Consider the following 20,619-nt stretch of genomic DNA (forward strand, 5'->3'; position numbering starts at 1 on the left):
GAAATAACCCTGTCCTCCTGGCATTGCGTGGGTGAAAAACACGCACTTTTTGCAAAAGAAGAAATACGATTTCACCGTCCCTATAACACAGGATCAAGATCGGCGGGGCATGACGGCCCTGGCCCATGCCACACAGGCAGGGAACACCGACGTCGCCTTGCTCCTGCTCAACAAGGGGGCCAACCCTCACATAGCCGACATCAACGGAGACACGCCCATGCACATCGCCGTACGCCACTCTCGCACCATGATCGTTATGACATTATTTGAAATCGCCGAGGGTAAAGGCGAGATCAACAAGGTAAACGATTTCCCCTTCCCTCCCTCCTCCATCTCCTCTTTTTCTCCTTCTCCTTCTCCTCCTCTTTTTGTATACTATCTATTTTTCTTATCTTCCTCCTTTCCTCCTTCTATTTTCTTTTATGCTTATTCTTTCCTATTCAGCATCATCCTTATCATAAAGTTTCTTTCAATGTCATTTTAGTATTTTACAAGAAAAATATCTACTTAAGATGTAGACTTAGAATTGAGGTAATTTACGTTTGGTATGAATACCTATATGATTTCAATTGTCCAGCCTACCTTTTAATCCATGGCAAATGAAAAGGTAAATTAGATGAAAAAAACTGAATAACAGATACAGAATGCATGAACATAGAAACAAAATGAATACACTTAAACATGCATCGGTATACGTTTGTAAATACATACATGTATAATATACGTAATTTTTCTTTTCGTTCGTTCGAAACAAACTGGAGGGCTGTATTATCATGATATAAAACCAATGTTCTTGACGTAATGGAACGAAACTTTGAGAGAATTAGCCCTTTGTAATCAGAGGACATTCTTCTCTCTTTGACGATATAAAACCTGACACATTTCCTTCGATATCATAACGCATTCTGGTGTGGCGGTCATTGAAAACTGATTACTATATACATGTATACGTATATCCACCTATTTGCTTGGATACAGAAAAAAATGTATCTACACACCATAAGAAAGTGTGTATTGCCTTGAGATCTTGTACAATATTTCATGAGACTATTATAATTTTGCATTTTAATATGTAACCTTCTTCTCATTATTTCTTTCCTCTTTATTTACTGGTCCCCATGGAAGACCAGCATCACCAGAAAAGTGCAGCTGATTATGGGCTATTCAACCATTATCTTTGTCTAATCTTACATTATATTCTTTTTCGTATATCGATGATGTGTCATACTATTCAGTTGCTATAATATGTATGTTTCATTTTATGCATGTATCATTTCCCTTGTACCTTATGATGTCTTTAATATATGTATGTATGTACGTTTATGACGAAAAACAAACAAACAAACAAACAAACAAACAAACAAACAAACAAACAAACAATGCGTTTTGTTTGTGGTTTCATTTTTTCCCCATAGCTATTAATGTCCCAGAACCTGAGAGGTACAATCCCGATCTATGATGCGGTCAAAAGCGGTAACAAGGAACTTTTCCAGCTGTGCATGAACCACAGTAAGTCACGTGATCATGATATGCTAAGTTGTTTTGACGTCTCTCAATTCAAACTCGATTACACCATGACTTTAATTTTGAATCAAGTTGATGTGCCATAGTAATTACTCTGTTAATCCCTTTTACCATCATTTCGAATTCTACGGATAGTCATTAGATTTTACGTGTTTTATCGTCTTCTATCTCAACTTTTGTTTTGATTCAGACTGTACGGTTTAATGTTTTTTATCTAATCAGGTCATTGTTTACGAGTCTCTTAAAATTCAACTATTTTTGGAGTTCACTTTTGCATGATTTATGTTGTCACATTGAGCAAGCCTAGAGCAAGTTTTGCATCACAGTTCTCAAATACAGACTTTGTGACAAAGGAAAGCACAAAGGAGTTCAATTTGTGCTTAAAATATACTTTTGTTTCATTCTCCTTGATGTTAATGATCATTGTTAATGTAAAGCTCCACTATCACTCCTTGTGTTGGTCAACCTCTACGACTACAAAAAGAACAACTGAGCGATTGGAATATAATTCATCGACTCTTCCATATACCATTTTTTATACAAATTTCACATTTTTCTTTTTGCGGTTTAGTTACCATAAATCTGCTCAGTCGATGAAAGGTTGCCAATAGAAATAAATTTCCTGCTTTTTTCCAGTCTGTAGCGTTTTTATTAATTTTTTTATTTTTTTGGCAAAAATCTGAACGTTAAGTGTAAACAGGCTGCAAATGAGCAATGTTGGAAATGCTTTTCAGGGGAGGGGCAGTTCGGAGAAATTTTGATAGTTGCCCAGTTAATGAATCTGATCAAAGACGCTTATACCTTGTGTTCTCCGCAGTCTTCGAACACGACAGCGACCCGGTGGAGGTCGAAAAGCTAATCAACTTTGCCGGCGACAACAACGACACGCTGGTCCACGTGGCCTGCGCCTCGGGCAACATCGAGATTCTGCAGACCCTGCTCTCCCGCGGCGCCCGGCTCGATCTCGTCAACAACGACTCCGAAACGCCGCTGCATCTGGCGTGCGCACGGAATTACGAGGCCATCGCACTTTGTCTGCTTGAACAGTGAGATTACAGACACTCTATGGCCCGAATTCACAAAGGTGGTACAATATTGAAGCCATGGTTTAAACCATGGACAATTTGTATGGAGCGCCAAGAGTCGCATGGTCCATTTCGTTAACGAAATGTACATTTCATCAACGAAATGGTTGATTTCGTAACGAAAATAGGTCATGTGACACTTGGCGCTCCATACAAATTGTCGATGGTTTAAACTATGGATTCATTTGTACCACCTTCGTGAATTCGGGCCCTTGTGTGTATGTGTGAGTTGTGCGTGATGGTGTGTGTGGACATGTCCGTATGTGTGTGTTGTGTGCGATAGGCTTTGTATAAGAATAAAAAAAGTATTTCTGTGATAATTTTGTCTTTTGTCTGTGTTTCGAAAATCCGCATTCACCTCCTGTGCCTGTTTCTCGAAGTTGAGACGCGCTCATCTTAATTCATGCTCTCTGCGTCGAAGATGATGCTAACGATGATAATGGTCAATTGTAGCAGTGGTGGATGCAATCATGTTCGTTACGATGATGATGATGATGATGATGATGATGATGATGATGGTGCATGTAATGATAATTATTCAGTATTATCGTTTTCTTCACAAATGTTTTAATGATATTATCATCACTGTTTCTCCTGTTGTTGTATACAAGTAGGCTTGATAACGACGATGCTAAACGACAATTAGTAATAACAACGATGATATAACAATAGATAAGACAATGGAAATATAAACAGGGTTACTTTGGACCCAGTAGCTTCTGGCTCTGTAGTATTACTTCCTTCCCCATCTGTTAACTTCTTCGATCCTACCAGCGGTGCCGATGCCAATATCCGGAACAGTTCGGGCCACACCCCACTTGAGGTGGCAGCAAACCACGGTAGCTACCACACGCTGATGTCCCTTCTTCAGACGCTGTCCATGGCAGTCGGCGGACACTCGGACGAGGCTACGGAACTGGTCCGCTGGGCGGCAGGGCACAACAAGGCCGAGACACTCCGAAAGGTATCCACTTCTTGGATCGGTCTTCATTTTGCAAACATCACTTTTCTTTTTCATCACAATCTCCTTCTGTTTCTTTTTGTTGTTATTATCACCTCCTTAGAATAATTATTACTTTAATCATTTCTGTCATTATCGAAATAATATGCAAATAATACATATTATCATACAAGATAGTCATGTGATATCAATCATCAACATAATGATCAATCTCTTCAAACAGGTGACAGTATCAAAAATAAAACGCATTTTTTTTTTGCTCTAATAAGAAAAACGGGTACCAAGAAAGCATTCTTGAAATAATCAGTTGCGACATATCTGCAGTCCTAATGTTTTTCGTTAATTATTGTAACATCGTTTTATCATTGTCACCATTATCATCATTACTGTTGCTCAAATTGGTTTGTTAAATCAACAAATTTCTCATACATTATTTCAATGTGATGATTTTTTTTCTTCATATCTTTTTTTATTCAAGATTCTGGACTACGAGTTTCGCCTTCACGATTTTTCTGATGACGGTGTAATGAGCTTCATTATGGACGCGGTCAAGAACAACTTTGTGGAGTACGTAAACGCATTACTTTTCGCCAAACGACTTCTATTACGTTTATTTGGAGTGCGTATCTACTTTACATGATCTGTCTATATGTTGTAACATGAAAACAACGACTCAGTGCATAACATACATCGCTGAAGAACTACCACGAGTGGAAATAATTATGCAGTAGCCTTTCAACAGAAAAACCGTCTGGTGGCAACAATATTATAACAAGATTCATCTGGCAGTCGTCCGTTTTCTGTTTTAATAATCAGAACACACAACCATGTTAAGCAGCATTCTTAAAAGATTACGTAATATGAAATATCATTTTAAAATCTATGCTGCTTGTATGGGAGGAGATATCGCAACAAATTGATCTTCACTACAGCAATGCGGCTTAGAATTGATAGGGTACCATTTTGCCCGGCAATGGAATAATATTCGCGCGTATGGAATTATATTCGCGCGTAGCTGAGGCATTCGAGTTTAAACCTCGTCACTCTCCCTTTTTCTCTTCCCCTTTATGTCTTTATCTCTTTCTTTCTTTCGTTCTTCATCTATCTATCAATCTATCAATCTATCTATCTATCTATCTATCTATGTATCCATTCATCTATTTATCTATTCATCTATGGATCCATCTACCATTATACCTATCTGTTTATCTACCTATTTATCTACGTATTTATCTACCTATCGATCTATTTATATTCTATCTATCTATCTATCTATCTATCTACAAACCTATCTATCCATCCGGCTGTATATCTATCTATCCATCTATCTATCTATCTATCTATCTATCTATCTATCTCTCAATCTCTCAATCTCTCACTCTGACTGTTGTAGGACCGTACTGGTTCTGGTTAGATGGAATCGATCAAGTGTCGACTACAAGGACACACTCGGCAACACGCCACTACACTACGCCGCTGAGGGTGGTTGTCACGATATCGCCGAGCACCTCCTGAAGGCCAAAGCCGACGTAAATGCCAAGTGAGTAAAAGCATTCGAAAAAATCATTTAACCCTTTCTGCACCGATGAGTCAAACGTGCACTAATTTCACGCACACACATACACACACATACACACACACACACACACACACACACACACACACACACACACACACACACACAAACACATACACACCGTCACACAACAATGGACGGGAAATAAACGTGTCACACAAAGGATTAACAGACAAAGCAAAACTGAGGCATTAGTTTCGATGGAAAACGGATTGCAGGTGTACACGTTTTTCTAAATGAGCTCCCTTAAGTGCTACATTCTGTTTCATACAATGATGCAGAAATTAAAGGCATTACTGCTGAAAACTGCTTATTCGATGATAGCGAGCAAGCAGAATTAAACCTATTCATTACTTTACTGTACAGGTCATTTTGCCTTTTGGCAAATATCTGTTAGGATCGAAAGCTCACGCGCCTTAGAATCAATGATAATGAATACCATTGTAAGGGCTATTACTTATTTCTTCGTTCTGCATGTTCTGGGTGCCATTTCAGAAATTACGGCAGCACCGGTGGCACAACCCCACTACATTACGCTGCGGCCAATGGGTGGGTGAGGACAGCGCGAATTCTGCTGGACGCCGAAGCGAATATTAACGAGAGGGACAGCGAAAAGGTATGTTTGGTTTAGTTTAGTTTAGTTTAGTTTATTTCCACAAATTTAGTTAAAAAACGTATAAATATACAATCAATCAAATCAAACATATACATATACAAACCAAAAATTATTTTGGGTAAGTACATAATCATAGTTAAAAGTTAAAAAGTGTGTGCTGAAGATTGACATAACAATAAATGGTGGAGGAAATCAGCCGTATGTCTTTAAGGAAGAGTCCATCCGAGGGCATATTGCTTGAATGAAAATCAGAGAGAGAAAGGAATAAAAACCATAACCTGATCAATTAATGATATTTGGGTAACATAGAGCAGCACGTAAACAATTAAAGTATCTTTTCATTTTACGGACCCTATACAAAATAATTTAATATAATAACTTCCTTTATGTTGTGCGTGTTTATATGCTTTCTGGAAAGGAGGTGTATTTTATGAAATATTTCGTATTTAGCATTTTAGATTAATATTTCATATGGATACGACAATCACAACTCTTTATTTGTGTTGTTATTATACCCATTAAACTTTTTTCGATAATGATTTATAGAACTTTTGTTCTTTAAAACGTAACTTTCGGTAGTTCATCTAAGAACGATAGCTTACCTGCTTTGTATATAATAGTTAATCTATTGGAGGGAATCAGTCACGCATTGGTAAGTTTACAGAGTAATCAGTCGTCATACAATATCGTAACTTGTGCGTTCCGTGACAGCAGATATGATCACGGTTTGACACTAGAAATCACTCTGACATGTCTGAAATCATTATAGAAATCATGCACAATGCAGGTGATGATTTCGGAAGGGGGGCAACAGTCCTTTACCTGTATGAGATAAGACTGACAAGATTTCACAAATAATCAAATAGATCCCAAGTTGATGTATGACCATACACGTGTCTTGAATGCGACTACTATGATGTCATAATCCTGTAGATGACGCCATTACACCACGCATGCGCAAACGGTAGATTCGAGATGGCCGAGATGCTGATGTTCGGCAAAGGAGGTAGTGAGAAGATGGAGATGGCCGACGTCGTCCTCTGTGACCGCAACGACCACAACTGCCTCGATCACGCTATCGACAACGACCACGAGTAAGTCACGGGACAATAAAGAATTAAAAGTTACATTGCGTCTGTCGTATGTTCGGTGTTAGAATAATTATTCTATATGATTTTTACAGAATACCTGATATCAAAACATGGTTGATGCATTTTGAAAGTGTATATAGACATCGACGGGTAAATCATAGAAATAATGACTTATCCATTTTAATGTGTATACATGAAACAAAATACCGAAGATCTTAATTTTAATTCCTGCGGTCTCTGACGTCATAACAGACATTATTAGAATTCCTTTCTCCCCGCGTGTCCATGCATATCCAAAAGGTTTATTATACATGTATTATTTAGATCAAACTGTGTTATGAAGTGCAAAGACTCTTACAGCATGTTCAAGAAGCAAGCGATCATTTAGATTTATGTTGTCTTTTTGTTTGCTTTGTTGGCTTGTGTAATCTTCAATTTCATTTTCATTGTCTGTCTGTCTTTCGTTCTCCTATTCTCACTCTCCCCCCAACTCTGTCTCTATCTATCTATCTATCTATCTATCCATCTATCCATCTATCCATCCATCTATCCATCTATCTATCTATCCATCTATCTATCCATCCATCTTTCCATCCATCCATCCATCTATCTATCTATCTATCCATCTATCTATTTATCTATCTATCTATCTATCTATCTATCTATCTATCTAATTATCTATCTATCTATCTATCTATCTATCTCTCTCTCTCTCTCTCTCTCTCTCTCTCTCTCTCTCTATATATATATATATATATATATATATATATATATATATATATATATATCTACCTAATTCTATGTTGTGATAGGAATATCGCAAGGATGATGATGGGACACAAAAAGTGGCGGGAACTTTTGTCAGTGTCCAGCGTGGATGAGGAGACATCATACCGGACCACGCCCATGAGGAAGCTCATTGTTTCCATGCCAGGTGAGCTGGAATATGTAATTGTTGTTTGAGATAATTATAGGAAGAGTTTTTATCGCAAAACCACGCTTGTTTCCTGTCCAAAGGTTTCTATGTGAAAATTGTGCACATTTGACTCACTGGTATAGAAAGGCTTGAGCGCCATTTTTGAATATTTTGTCGTAAGTCCAAGGCCATTATCATGGAAATTGGTTTGATTTTTTCTAATGTAGTTCATGCCCTTTCAAAATGTACGTGACTGCTTAGTCTTAGAACTTCTACATGGTAATCATTAAGCTATACAAGCATAAAAAACAAAACATAACAACAATGTTGATCTATTCTCTTTGAGGAATACCAAGTATTAGGAGTAAAAAGCTGAGAAAATGATATCAGCCATTATGGTGGTGATTCTAGCGACAGTTTGCACCATGTTCATGCAGTGATGGTGTAGTGATGGTAAAGATGATTATGCTGAGAATAGATAACAATGATGTTGATGATGACGACGACAAATATGATTATGATGATGACATTGATGCCGATGATGATGATAAGGATGATGATGATGATCGTGATCATGATGGACATGATGGCGACGATGACGAGGATGAAGATAATAATGATGATGACGTTGATGCCGACGACGATGATGATGACGACGGTGAAGATGATGATGATGATGATGATGATGATGATGATGATGTTGATGATGATGATCAAGAGGAGAAGGAGGAGATGGGGGATAATGATGTTATTATAAATGATACTGGTAAAGATGATAATGACGATTATGTAAATGGAGATGATGACGCCAATGATTGATAAGTGGGGATGTGCATGATGATAATGACAATCATATTCTATCCTCATCCCTCCATCCATTACACATCAGCTGTAGCCAAGATAGTCCTCGATCAGTGCATCACTGTGACCGGGGAGCACCCGAAATTGAAGGACGCCAAGGCCGAGTACTACTTCGAGTTTCTAGAGGACGCGTTCTCTTCATGGATGAAACCGACTGATGTCGAAGGTAAGATTTTCCGGATGCACGTCACCAGACCGACACCCACGAGTCATACAGCCTACGAGTTATACAGCCCACGAGTCATACAGTCCATGAGTCCGACACTAAGCAAACAAAGCCCATGAGACAGACACATTGAACCCCGTGTTGTATTTGTCGAACTCGTGGCCCGGTCTTATGGGCTTTATTTGCCTAGTGTCGAACTCGTGGGCTGTATGACTCATGGGTGTCGGTCTTGTGGGATGGCCCTAATTTTCCGGCGTGGACGGAGCTTTTTTCCTATCCCAATATAGAGGCGCCGTTTTGGAAGCAGGGGGCCCTATACTAACATTCCACTGAAATGACTAGGACGGGTGGAGTAAAATATGGGGAAGAGCGAAAACAACAAGCAAGGATTGTCAGATGTAGTTTTTGTTTGAACTCCACGAAACAAGATTACATATGGTTTGGGAATGCAATGTTACACGAAGATTTATTTCTCAATACACGGCATTATGTTACAGCATAAAACTCGAATTACAAGAAGTACTTCTATACTTAGTTCTACAGAAATCTTTAAAATGTTACAATGCGTGTTCTCTTTATGTAAAATATTGGTACTTTCAGCCAGAAACAACACGAAATCCTATGATTTTTTTCTTTCAAATTTTGTCATTTTTAAGCAAGCAAAGAAAATAGATGAACATGATAACTGTGTGTCAAGAAAATAACGGTTTTGCATCCAATATTAACTGGAATTGTGTTCATATCATCTAGTCTACATCTAGCTACATTACTCTTGTATTTCGTGTTGTTTCTGGCTGAAAGTGGCCAAAGATGTATGAATTTTTTGTTTTTCTTGGTCTCCTTGGCGTTCATGAGCGTGCATTTTCTTGACTTTGTGGCTATGTAATGTCACTCTTACAGAAAGCCGCGCAAGCATGAACGGGAACACAAAAAGGGGCTCGATGATGGGGGTCTTCAACAGTCTCTACCGCAGAGTTTCGGCGAGGGAGACATTCCGAGTTGTGGAAGACGAACTCTACACCTCGAATGACCGGCTCAAAAAGAAAGCCATGCCTTACATTATGGACGCGATGGAGCGTGCCCACAACCATCCACTTCAAATCATGGTCAGTACACAAACATTGAATGTTGTTACAATGCGGAGATTGACGTGGGAGTGTAACGTGTTTGTAATCATGTTTAATGCTTTTCAAGCAATTATGTGAAAAGCTGCATTTAAGTTTTATCACATTCTTCCTACGCACGTTCCTTATAAAAAAGCATCATATTCGCTGACAATGTATTTTTTTCTCATCTCATTCACTTTTCAAGTGATAAAACACGTGTATAGCCAGCATGAAACAATGCAAAAATTGAATATTGATGCAAAATTATTTCCGCAAAAAAAAAAAAAGTTATACACAATGTCCACTTCACTTTAATCTCAAGAAGGATAACCGTGTAGACCTACTTAGTATTCGATATTTTGGATCAGTGCTATCCGCTACGCTTGCCATGACCGACCACTCGCAACAATAATTTTAGCATTATATTGATCGTGGAATTTTTGTTTATAAACTCTTGAAACCGTGGTACGAATCATGGAGTAATCGTGGTGTTCGTATCAGAGGTCGTCGTTTGAATGATGTACTTAGTTGTATCGCCGTATCGATATGAGCAATGCTGTCTAGGTTATATACCAGATGCTTTTCTCTTTCAAAACTTTGTGCACCCCTCCCCCCCCCCCCCCCCCCCCCGCTTACACACAACTTCACTTCACATACAAACACATGTAAACACATACACACAGGCTTCATCACAGCACGTGGAGCTCCTCGAGCATCCGGTAGTGGGCGCCCTACTCAAGAACAAATACGAGGCCGTGGGACGCTATGTGTTCTTCTGCTCGCTCATACTCTACCTCGTCTACCTGGGCATGCTGACGGGATACGTTCTGGTCACCCCACCCAATTATTACTTCCGGTCGGTCAATCACACCAAGGGCTATGCCAAGGTCGTCTGGTGGGCGGACGGCGAGGAGAGGTGGGTCAAGAGCCTCTCGCCGAAGGTTCTCTCCTTCTTCGACCGCCTCGGACCCGTCGTCATCATCGCGCTCGCCTCCCTTAATCTATGCCGTGAGGTATGCCGCATTACACTCTGCGTTCCTCAACGACATCATCGCCGAAAATACCGGAAATCTTTTCCAGCATTTCTGCTTGGCAAACATAACTATTATCATCATTTTTTTAATGCTGTTCTTATTTCGCTGTACAATAATCGAATGCATTCTGTTTTTCAATCTTGCTTTTATTTATTTCAGAACAGTTCAAGCAAAGCATGCATAAGTACGTACTTAAAAAGTATTACCCACCAAACTTCCAGTTGCCTAGTGATACTGTAATGGGATGGATGCAAATAGGCCGAACCAAAGGGAGGGGTCGTTAAAGTTCAACAAACGATACAACTAAATCATCTATTCAGTTACATCTATTTGTGCAGATTTTATGGCACAAACCTCGAGCAAAACCAGAAATGACGATTTCTCGTCATGACTGTGTAATATGAGAGAAAAATCAACTAATACGCATGATATCATGCAATAACGTGCCTTAAAAGCATGCATGTAAAAAAAAGATAGACGACAACGTAGTTTGCGAACTTACATTACATTGTGGCTAAATCTTTCAGTTTCACATTATTCCTACGTGAAGCAATCTTACATGTATTGAGCACTGCCAGAAATCAAGGTTGAACTGTGCGGCAATGTCACTGCACCTTTCCTTTTATAATATACTGTAGATAGGCACAATGATTTTATTGAATTATTGGCTTACCAATTCATTGTCAAATTTTGTTCTTACTTCATAGGCTGCACAGGCGTTTGTCCAAGGGTTACTGTCGTACCTGAAACATGCCGAAAACTGGCTCGAACTCTTCCTCTACATCGCCGCCATACTCTTCGCACTGCCATTCTCCCGGGTGCAGTACATCAAAGACGGCTTCATCAAGAAGGTGCGTCAGCCAGCCGCACACTATACGACTCACGACCTTACGACTGACAGACTATGGATCCGAAATAAATCACAGTATCCTCAAAATAAAGTCCGCTTGTTTATTTCAGATCCAAAGTCTGTCAGTCGTAAGGTCGTGAGTCGTATAGTGTGCGGCGGGCTAGGCTGCTGAGGATTGTTTAAACTTTGATATGGAGAGTTTGATCGCGAAACTACTTAACCCCATTTTCGTCAAACTGAGATATTTACAAACAATTAGAGGGTGCTAAAAAACAAAGAAAATATGAAAACATGGAATATATGTAATCATAGCTTCAAGAATATTCCTTGTTATGTTACAAGTGAGGTATGATTGGAGTGGTTGTATTTTGCTCTATTTGACGATGGACTTACTTTAAAATGTTTAAAATGTTTAAAAATGACGCGTAGCTCATTTTGCGATGAAACTCTTCATGTGACATGTACAAACCAGTGAATGTAAAAGAGGTGATGTCTGTTGTCTGTATATGCATCTTTAGCACACTTACCCTCTCTAAGAAGACAAACAAAACAATGATAACGACAACAAAAGCGAGATATTTGACGTCATACTTGTTTGAGTGACGAGGTCATTTATTCTATATATCCGCAATTTGATGAATCATCATTGAAACATTGATACCTGTAATCATTTTGTTTGCTTCGAGAAATCAATAAATTCTATCATTTGAAAAAAAAAATAATTTTGATTGTATCAAAAAAGTCAACTGATGACGTCAAACTGGTCCCCGTTGTTCCCCCTCCTTTATAGAGCTGGCAGTGGGAGTGTGGCTCTCTGGCTGTCTTCCTCTCGTGGATCAACCTCCTTCTTTTCATCAGAGACACGAAGCTTGGCATCTACGTCATAATGTTCTTAGGTACGTCATCATTTCTGTAGCCCAATCTGGGCCCCGTTGCATAAAAGTTACGATCAAACGCAAGTCAAGAAGATCAAACGTAAGCCCCAAATGCTCCATTCTGATTGGTAGAAAATCAAGTTGCGTATGATTTCCTTGACTTGCGTCTGATCGTAACTTTTATTCAACAGGGCCCTGGAGCACTTTAAAGCTTCACTTATGACTCAGATTTTCACCAGATGTTCTATTATTATTCAACTTTCTTCGAGGAGTCTGCGCCATTTAATAGAAATGGCTTTAAGCTTTAAAAGTAAATATTTCGAAATCGCCACAAACGAGAGAAGTATAGTTTTGCCGGATCACCAGATCACGGCCGTTTAGCATGCGCATGTAGAACTTGTTAAACCCACATTGAATACCAAACATCGGCTTTGTTTCCCTCCAACTTCTTACAGATATCATAAAGACGTTTCTCCGGTTCTGTATCATCCTATTCCTGTTTATCGTAGCTTTCGGTTTGGCGTTTTACACACTGCTCATGAACCAGGTAACGTTCATTCCTCAGCATATTCAGTCACGGTTATTTTAATACCATGAAAAATCTCACGTCTTTTTGTCATCGATTTGTATCTCTCTCTCGCTTTCTCTCTCTATCGTCTCTCCCTCTCTTACTTCAAATGTTTTATAGTTGTAAACAACTGCATAATATGCACGTTTATACTTATATGATTATAATTGTAATCTGTAGTTTTATTTCAATATCGATAACATCATGCGTACGCATCAGATTGGCAACTGTTGTTGGATTGTTATGCTTAAGTGGGAGTACAAGAGGTGCTGTTTTGATACCAGTAACAGCTTACTCCGTTTTAGCTCTCCGTCTTTAATTATGGCTGGTTCAGGCCGATGTGCTGTGATGTAAGACCTAAGAGTGTGAGCAATGCCGTCTACTTCACTTGGGGATATTTCACGAAGAATAGTTAAGAGTGACTTAGAATTACGGTATGCCTTTGGCTTCCCTATTCACTTTTATGTAATGTTTTCAGAATCCGCTTCAAAATGTTATCAAGATTTTCAACAACAAAAAATTCATTTGTCCCCAATCTTATATTTTATCATATATCGCCTGCATGAAAATTCTCCAAAATTTGTATTTTATTTTGAAAGTTAGAATATTATCGACGACATACAGTTATAAGTACATTTTAGGTTGCTTATCAGGACAATACCCCGGCTAAATACTGGTTAGTGGTAAGGTTAGAGTAAAGATTGGGGTTAGGGTTAGATTTTGGGTTAGATTTTGGGTTAGGGTAAGGATTAGGTTCAGGATTAGGATTTGGGTTAGGGTCAGAGGGAGGGTCCGGGGTAATTGTCCAGGGGCTAATTGTCGTAGACCCTTTCGGTTGATTGTAAAATCTAAGATCGACTTAAATTTTGTGAAACACCACCTCGTAACCATCTTCCCCTCCATAGAACCCCTTCAACACCCTCGGCTACTCCATGGCCAAGACGTTCGTCATGATGATTGGCGAGCTGGACTTTGCCGACATCTTCTTCGCCCAGAACTACCTGGGTACGGAGAACACCCTGGAGACCGATGGCGAGGCGGCCTACTTCATGAACTTCGTCCCCTACAGCGGCCTCACCTACGTGGTCTTCACCGTCTTCCTCGTTGTCATGTCCATACTCATGATGAATATGTTGGTAGGTTTTATGTTTCTTTGTTTGTCTTTTTATTTCACTTATTTTTTTTTTACTCGAGTAGCTGTAAGTCACATAATCATGATAATGAAAGACAAAAACGTTATAATGGTAGAAATTATCTAACATAATAAGAAGGAACAATTTCAAGTCATTGACCATGTTGACAATAAACTTTATTTTTTATTTGATAAAAACTCTAAAATTCAAAGTAAGATCGCTATGAATTCAGTAAAAGTTCGAAAGAAAGAAAGAAAGGACATATAAAATCATTATTTAGTATCTGGCAGCTAAACTATTAGATATCCAAAATCTAGATATCATATCTAAGAAATTAATGTAATCACTCAGACATTGATATGCAAAGAAAACATAGAGATAGATAGATAGATAGATAGATAGATAGATAGATAGATAGATAGATAGATAGATAGAAAATAGATAAATGAATAAGTAAATAAATATATAGATGAATAGATAGATGAATAATCAAACATATTAAAAATAGATACATGCATGTACTTCGTTTCTCATTCGTTTGATTATCACATGACGGAACACGCAAGGTTCGTATTTCATCGTTCGTGTCATTGGTAATATGTTTCTCCCACTTGATATTTAGGTAGGTCTGGCGGTAGATGACATCCAAGCTATTCAAGAAAAGGCCAAACTGCACAACCTCACGATGCAGGTACGTACAACAATACGTATTCTTCACCACCATATTTTTGCAGTCGAAACCAAACCATTACAATACGATTGATTTTGATATTGACCTATATAGGTTTGACATTCCGCTGACAATGTATCTATGGAACTATGAAAGATATTATGCCCTGTTGCGACACGGATTGTCGCCCCTACACGGATTGTCGCCTCCTGCTCGGGGCGACAAGCCGTGACGGGCGCTGGCGGCACGGATTGTCGCCCCCTACACGGATTGTCGCCTGGCGACAATCCGTGACGCTTGTGCAGTTCCCAGTTTTTGACCTCGAAGGCGACAATCCGTGTTGGCAAAAATTTTGTTGCGACACGGATTGTCGCCCCGTCACGGATTGTCGCCCTGGGCTCGGGGTGGTTCCTCCGGTGTTAAGCTTTGGTGGGATGGGTATGACTGGTAAGTTATGCGTATGTGTGTGTGTGTGTGTGTGTGTGTGTGTGTGTGTGTGTGTGTGTGTGTGCGTGTGTGTGTATTGTGAGCTGCATGATATGTGATGTGTATGATTTGTTGTGTGTGTGTGTGTGTGTTTGTGTGTGTGTTTGGAGTAATAATACAATATGTAAAAACTGTGCATGTGTGGTGGTTACATAGTGGTAGTGGTTTGCTTGTCTGTGTGTATACGTGTGCCTGTATGTTTACGTGTGTATGTGGAATATAGTGGCGCTACTGTGGCAATACAAACGCCTTCAGAGTGTATGAGCACGTGTTTAAAGAATTCACACCAGCGTTGATCTAAAAATAGTATGGGTGTGTCAACCAAATATCAGCGGTGAGGCGGGCTAGGCGAGAGAGAGACCGAGAGAAAATACATACGAGGGAGGTACCCTCCTCAAATGTTATTTGTCTTTGTTCATTTTTCCCTGCAGTCATTTTCTTCCATCAGTCTTATAAACTAGAACGTCCATACCACTATTCTTTGTCCCAGAATAGGTTTGGCATGCTATATGCATGAGCGAATAATTTCCACACGCCGTAAAAAAATTGTCAATCGTTACTTGATTGATCAGCACAAACGAACTGCCATTGCACACCGCTAATACATACGTAATACAAACAAACACTAACAAACACTCAAACAAACCTCATAATGCAAACAAACCAACTCAACACTTTTTTCCTTGATATCTATTGATTTCATTCAAATGATTCATAAATCGACCCATTCTGGGTGCAACATGAACAAAAAAAGTTATAAATGGCAATTCGAAACAAAAGCAAATCCATGTGTCAATTTATACCACAAATAATCTCACTTCAACATAGATAACTCGATTATAGACCAACCCTACTAATAATTTCTTCACGAGAAAGTTTTGACATGTATAGGGCCCTACCAAACCTATATTCCTTGAATACATTGGTTTGGATCATGTAACACCTTCTTACTTAAAAGGGCATACATTAAAAAAAAAAACACACACACACAAACATATTTCCAATCTAGAATGAAATCAGTCATAAAAAACCCCACCACCCCCTCCCCTCCCAAACCGAAACAAATCTAGGGCCTACATCTATCCTAAATATTAAATCCTACCAACATCCGTCATACCATTTATAACTATCCTTCAAATCCAATCCCCAACCCACCAACCCCTGATTAAACAAAACCTAAATCATCCCACACCCACATTCACCGAATAAATACATACATACATACACACACACACACACACACATACACACACACACGAAGGTTCGTTATTCCGAAGTTTCGTTTTTTCCGAGGCTTCATTTATCCGAAACACACAATTCCCTATACCTAGTGGTTCGTTGATCCAAAAATGAAATTCGGAATAACGAACCTTCGGAATAATGACCCTTCGGACGAATGAGCCTTCGGACGAATGAGCCTTCAGAATAACAAACTTTTGCAATAACGAAATGTAACCCCCTTCCCACATACCGACGCACACCCGAACCGATACCACATCCTTCCTGATGAAACGATTTCCCAATGTTGATAAATAAGACATAATGGACCGTATGTAGAAAAGCAGCATCCGCCCGCACGCAAGCTCCACTCCGAATTCATATACAAATCTGCCAAACAAACTTATCAAATTCAAAGCTGCTGATAAAATCAATATCAATGTTTATGCCAGCAACAACTTACTAGGTATCCCTCCCCACGCGCAGCTAAAAAACACATACGCAAAAAACTGATATAATAAACACATTCTTCCATCACACACACACACACACACACACACACACACACGCAGACGCACAAACGGACACTAAATTATCATGTGCACGCGCACATACACACTTCCTTGAAACCTCACCATGAGTTTTTACATGGCATGTTTGCATGGATGTAGCCATGTAAGTTATGTGTTAGTATGTCAATGATTATGTCCAGAACGATATTACCCAGCAAAATGTGCTTCGAGGGCGGGCGACAATCCGTGTAGGGGGCGACAATCCGTGCCGCCAACGCCCATCACGGATTGTCGCCCCGAGCAGGAGGCGACAATCCGTGTAGGGGCGACAATCCGTGTCGCAACATGCCCCAATAACCATGGTAACTGATTAACCACTCCGCCCCTGTACATTTACACTTTAAGAAATGTCGGTGAAATTGAAGCAATCTATGACGCAAAGTTTGTTGATAAAGTTTGGCAGTGTAAATGTAAGAAGTCATCTAATTTGGCTCATTTATCATTTTTAGAACATATTGGTCGTGTGACAGCTTGCTAATCAGTGCTAAAAGTTGTGGTTTTGTTGGTTGACTATGTATTGAGCTTCCCTTTACTTAAGTTGAATTTTCTTGAATCCGTATGAGTCATCAACTCTGCCTGTCTTAGAGGAAGTGTATCTGTTGAATATTTGTAGTAACAAGTTAGCGTTTCTTCCATACTGATTGCGCATGCGCAGGTGAACAACGTGATGGAGGTACAGTTGAAGTTCCCTGTCTGGGTGTGGCGAACGTCCGTGGTGCGTCGAAAGACGTTTGCGTGCGCCAGCGCGGACGCGCGCCTGAAGAGGTGGCTCCACCGCTTCTCCAGCAACCGCATCCGAGTTCAAAAGGCGATTCAAGTCTACAAGAACAGACAGGTGGGCGGGGCCTGTGCTTCCTAATTGTCCTCATCATCAACAATTGCAACACATTATGATTGCAGTAACCATGGCAACAGCTAGACAATCTTCATGGAAATATAATGAACAATTCATTATTTTCATTTTTTCATTTCGCTTTCCTTTCATCTCATAATGAATGACTTTGAGGAGTATGACACACCGCCAGAGGTTGATAGCTTGATATTGTATAATTATGTTTCTTTGAATTAGTTCAGTTGACAGTTTACTTTTGAGAGATGATGTATAATAAGAATTTCTGAAATGCAAGGGGACATCGAGCAATGATTTTCGCCAGTGGTACGGAGTCGAGTCCTCTCTGACTTGAAACAAAATTTTTGATATTACTGATGTGCGTATTAAAACAAATTCGTAGCTTTGGTCTTCTTTTTTCTTTCCTTTGACTCATCTCAGGATCCTCTGCAGCAGGAGTCTCCAGAGGACGCCGTCTACGACAAGATCCGGGACAGTCTGACTGAGATGAGCTGGGCGGTGGAGCGCGTCACGCTGGAGCTCATCGAAGGCGGGAAGAAGAAGACGGAACGACTGGAGCAGATTCGCGCCTCGCAGAGCACGCTGCGCGACCGCTGCGACACCATGCAAGCCACGCAGGAGCGCCTGGAGGATCGGCTCGATCAGATGTCGCGGAAGATGGACGCGCTGCTGAAGCGCCTCAAGGTGAAGCAGAAAGAACCCAAGTGAGCAGACGATGTCGTGACACGTCTTTCGCCAAAACACCATTCAAAATGACTGACTTATGAACTATAACAATGCACCGTTTGGAAGTTGATTCATCATCGAGTCAACGTTCACTGAGGCTGGATTTTATTTTATATGCGTTTTTTTTTTTCATGTATAGACTGAAAAAAAAAATTACTTACGATGTATACCTCCTTTAGTGGATTCATCATCGAGTCAACGTTCACTGAGGCTGAATTTCATTTTATATACATGTTACTTTTTTAATGTTGGTTACAAACTGCGAATAGGTTAACTAGGAGGTATACCTCCTTTATTCGACCATAGTAACTGGCACTTTAATGGCACTGAACATACGAGGAATATTTTCTAATTGCACTGGACAAACTTGTCGCAATAAGATGGTGTAAGTTGAGACAATAAGACTACCACGCTAGAATAATAATAAGCCGCGTGACACTGATGCGCTCAGATAAACTCTCTGGTTGATCGTTCCCGCCAAAAGTATAAAAATCATCCTACAATCAAGAAGAGAAATGATCGCACTCTGTATAATACAGTACATTCCCGTCCCGTTTAACTCCTGCAGACTTCTTTCGTTAAACTTCTTTCTAGTCGAACAGCAAAGTAGACAGAGACACAAGTTGTAGATGGTAATTTTCGGACTTGAATTTTTACGTCGTTGTAACGAAAGTTTCGTTATAAATGTGTTCGCCATAAAGTGAGTGCACTGTAATGAAAAAGAATAGCAAGAATAGGATAATTTCTGCTCAGTTTTGTGGTGAACTTCTTCAAAAATACAGTAAGTCAATCGTTTGCTCGTGCGACCTCGAAGGTTTATAATCTGGATTGATAAGTGAAGAGTTTTATTGCAAAATGGTCTAAGCGCCATTTTTCAAGTAGAAATCCATCATGAAACAGAGCAAATTTTAACCTTTCCAGTATACACTTGTAACGTAACAAGGAATATTCTAGGAGTTATGATTAAAGATATCCTGTATTTTCTTATTATTTTCTTTGTTTTTAAGCGGCTTTTATCACAAATATCTCAACTTAACAAGAATATAATTAGTTCTTTTTGCCATAAAAGTCTTCAAGTGTACACTGCAGGTTAGTGTCTTTCCCCATCTTGCTATCGCACTCGCCACCAGCATAAAGTGTGAACTGCATTGATATCGTATCTTATGTGTACATATGACTTTCCTTACTTGGCCATGTTATAATATTCTGTATACTGGACCGCTAGCCAACTGATCCATATTGTAAAAACCAAGTGTATAATGTTCGTAATGGTTAGTTAAAGTTTATAACGCCATTTAATGTTGATAAACAAACTCAGACTAAACACCTATTGCTGAAGCCGATAGAAGGGTCTTTTAGGAGTGAAACATGATTATTTTCAGTGGTAACCCAATCCCTTTAATCTCGGGAGAGAGCTGTATCGCTGCCATGGTTCAGATGAAACTCACATCTCGGTTTAAAGGTCTTCTTCTTATAACGTAGAAAAGGGGTTATTTTATCATTATGTTTTCCTCTGTTGGACTTCTTGTGCCCATACTTCCTTTTTTTTTTTGCCAATGAATATGTTTGAAAGAAGCCTACTATTCAAGAGTCTCATTCACAATCAAATTCTATACGAAATTATTTTCTCACTAGACTTTTTAAAGCCTTTTGATTGCTAGTTTGTCAAAAATTTAAGCTGACTTAAGTAACGATGTATCTAAAATATTTTAGAGCATTTCGATTTCATTCATGA

General features: G+C 39.4%; 1 protein-coding gene across 1 annotated transcript in view; it reads left to right on the forward strand.

Moving 5' to 3' along the window:
- Window positions 1-18,866, forward strand: part of LOC139726875 (transient receptor potential cation channel subfamily A member 1-like) — a 31,450-nt gene extending 12,584 nt beyond the window's left edge. The window contains exons 6-24 of the mRNA XM_071637869.1: window positions 92-301; window positions 1,416-1,509; window positions 2,342-2,570; window positions 3,384-3,573; window positions 4,049-4,137; window positions 4,964-5,110; window positions 5,642-5,762; window positions 6,696-6,856; window positions 7,666-7,787; window positions 8,659-8,796; window positions 9,697-9,902; window positions 10,586-10,915; window positions 11,644-11,787; window positions 12,577-12,682; window positions 13,117-13,208; window positions 14,135-14,365; window positions 14,985-15,053; window positions 17,964-18,143; window positions 18,579-18,866. Of these exons, the coding sequence (XP_071493970.1) occupies window positions 92-301; window positions 1,416-1,509; window positions 2,342-2,570; window positions 3,384-3,573; window positions 4,049-4,137; window positions 4,964-5,110; window positions 5,642-5,762; window positions 6,696-6,856; window positions 7,666-7,787; window positions 8,659-8,796; window positions 9,697-9,902; window positions 10,586-10,915; window positions 11,644-11,787; window positions 12,577-12,682; window positions 13,117-13,208; window positions 14,135-14,365; window positions 14,985-15,053; window positions 17,964-18,143; window positions 18,579-18,866 (3,147 nt within the window). The remainder of the gene's footprint in view (window positions 1-91; window positions 302-1,415; window positions 1,510-2,341; window positions 2,571-3,383; window positions 3,574-4,048; window positions 4,138-4,963; window positions 5,111-5,641; window positions 5,763-6,695; window positions 6,857-7,665; window positions 7,788-8,658; window positions 8,797-9,696; window positions 9,903-10,585; window positions 10,916-11,643; window positions 11,788-12,576; window positions 12,683-13,116; window positions 13,209-14,134; window positions 14,366-14,984; window positions 15,054-17,963; window positions 18,144-18,578) is intronic.
- The last annotated feature ends 1,753 nt before the right edge of the window (window positions 18,867-20,619 follow it).

This window comes from Diadema antillarum, unplaced genomic scaffold (assembly GCF_040938485.1).
Source record: "Diadema antillarum isolate AM-2024a unplaced genomic scaffold, OU_Dant_1.0 seq00000103_RagTag, whole genome shotgun sequence".
NCBI lineage: Eukaryota > Metazoa > Echinodermata > Echinoidea > Diadematoida > Diadematidae > Diadema > Diadema antillarum.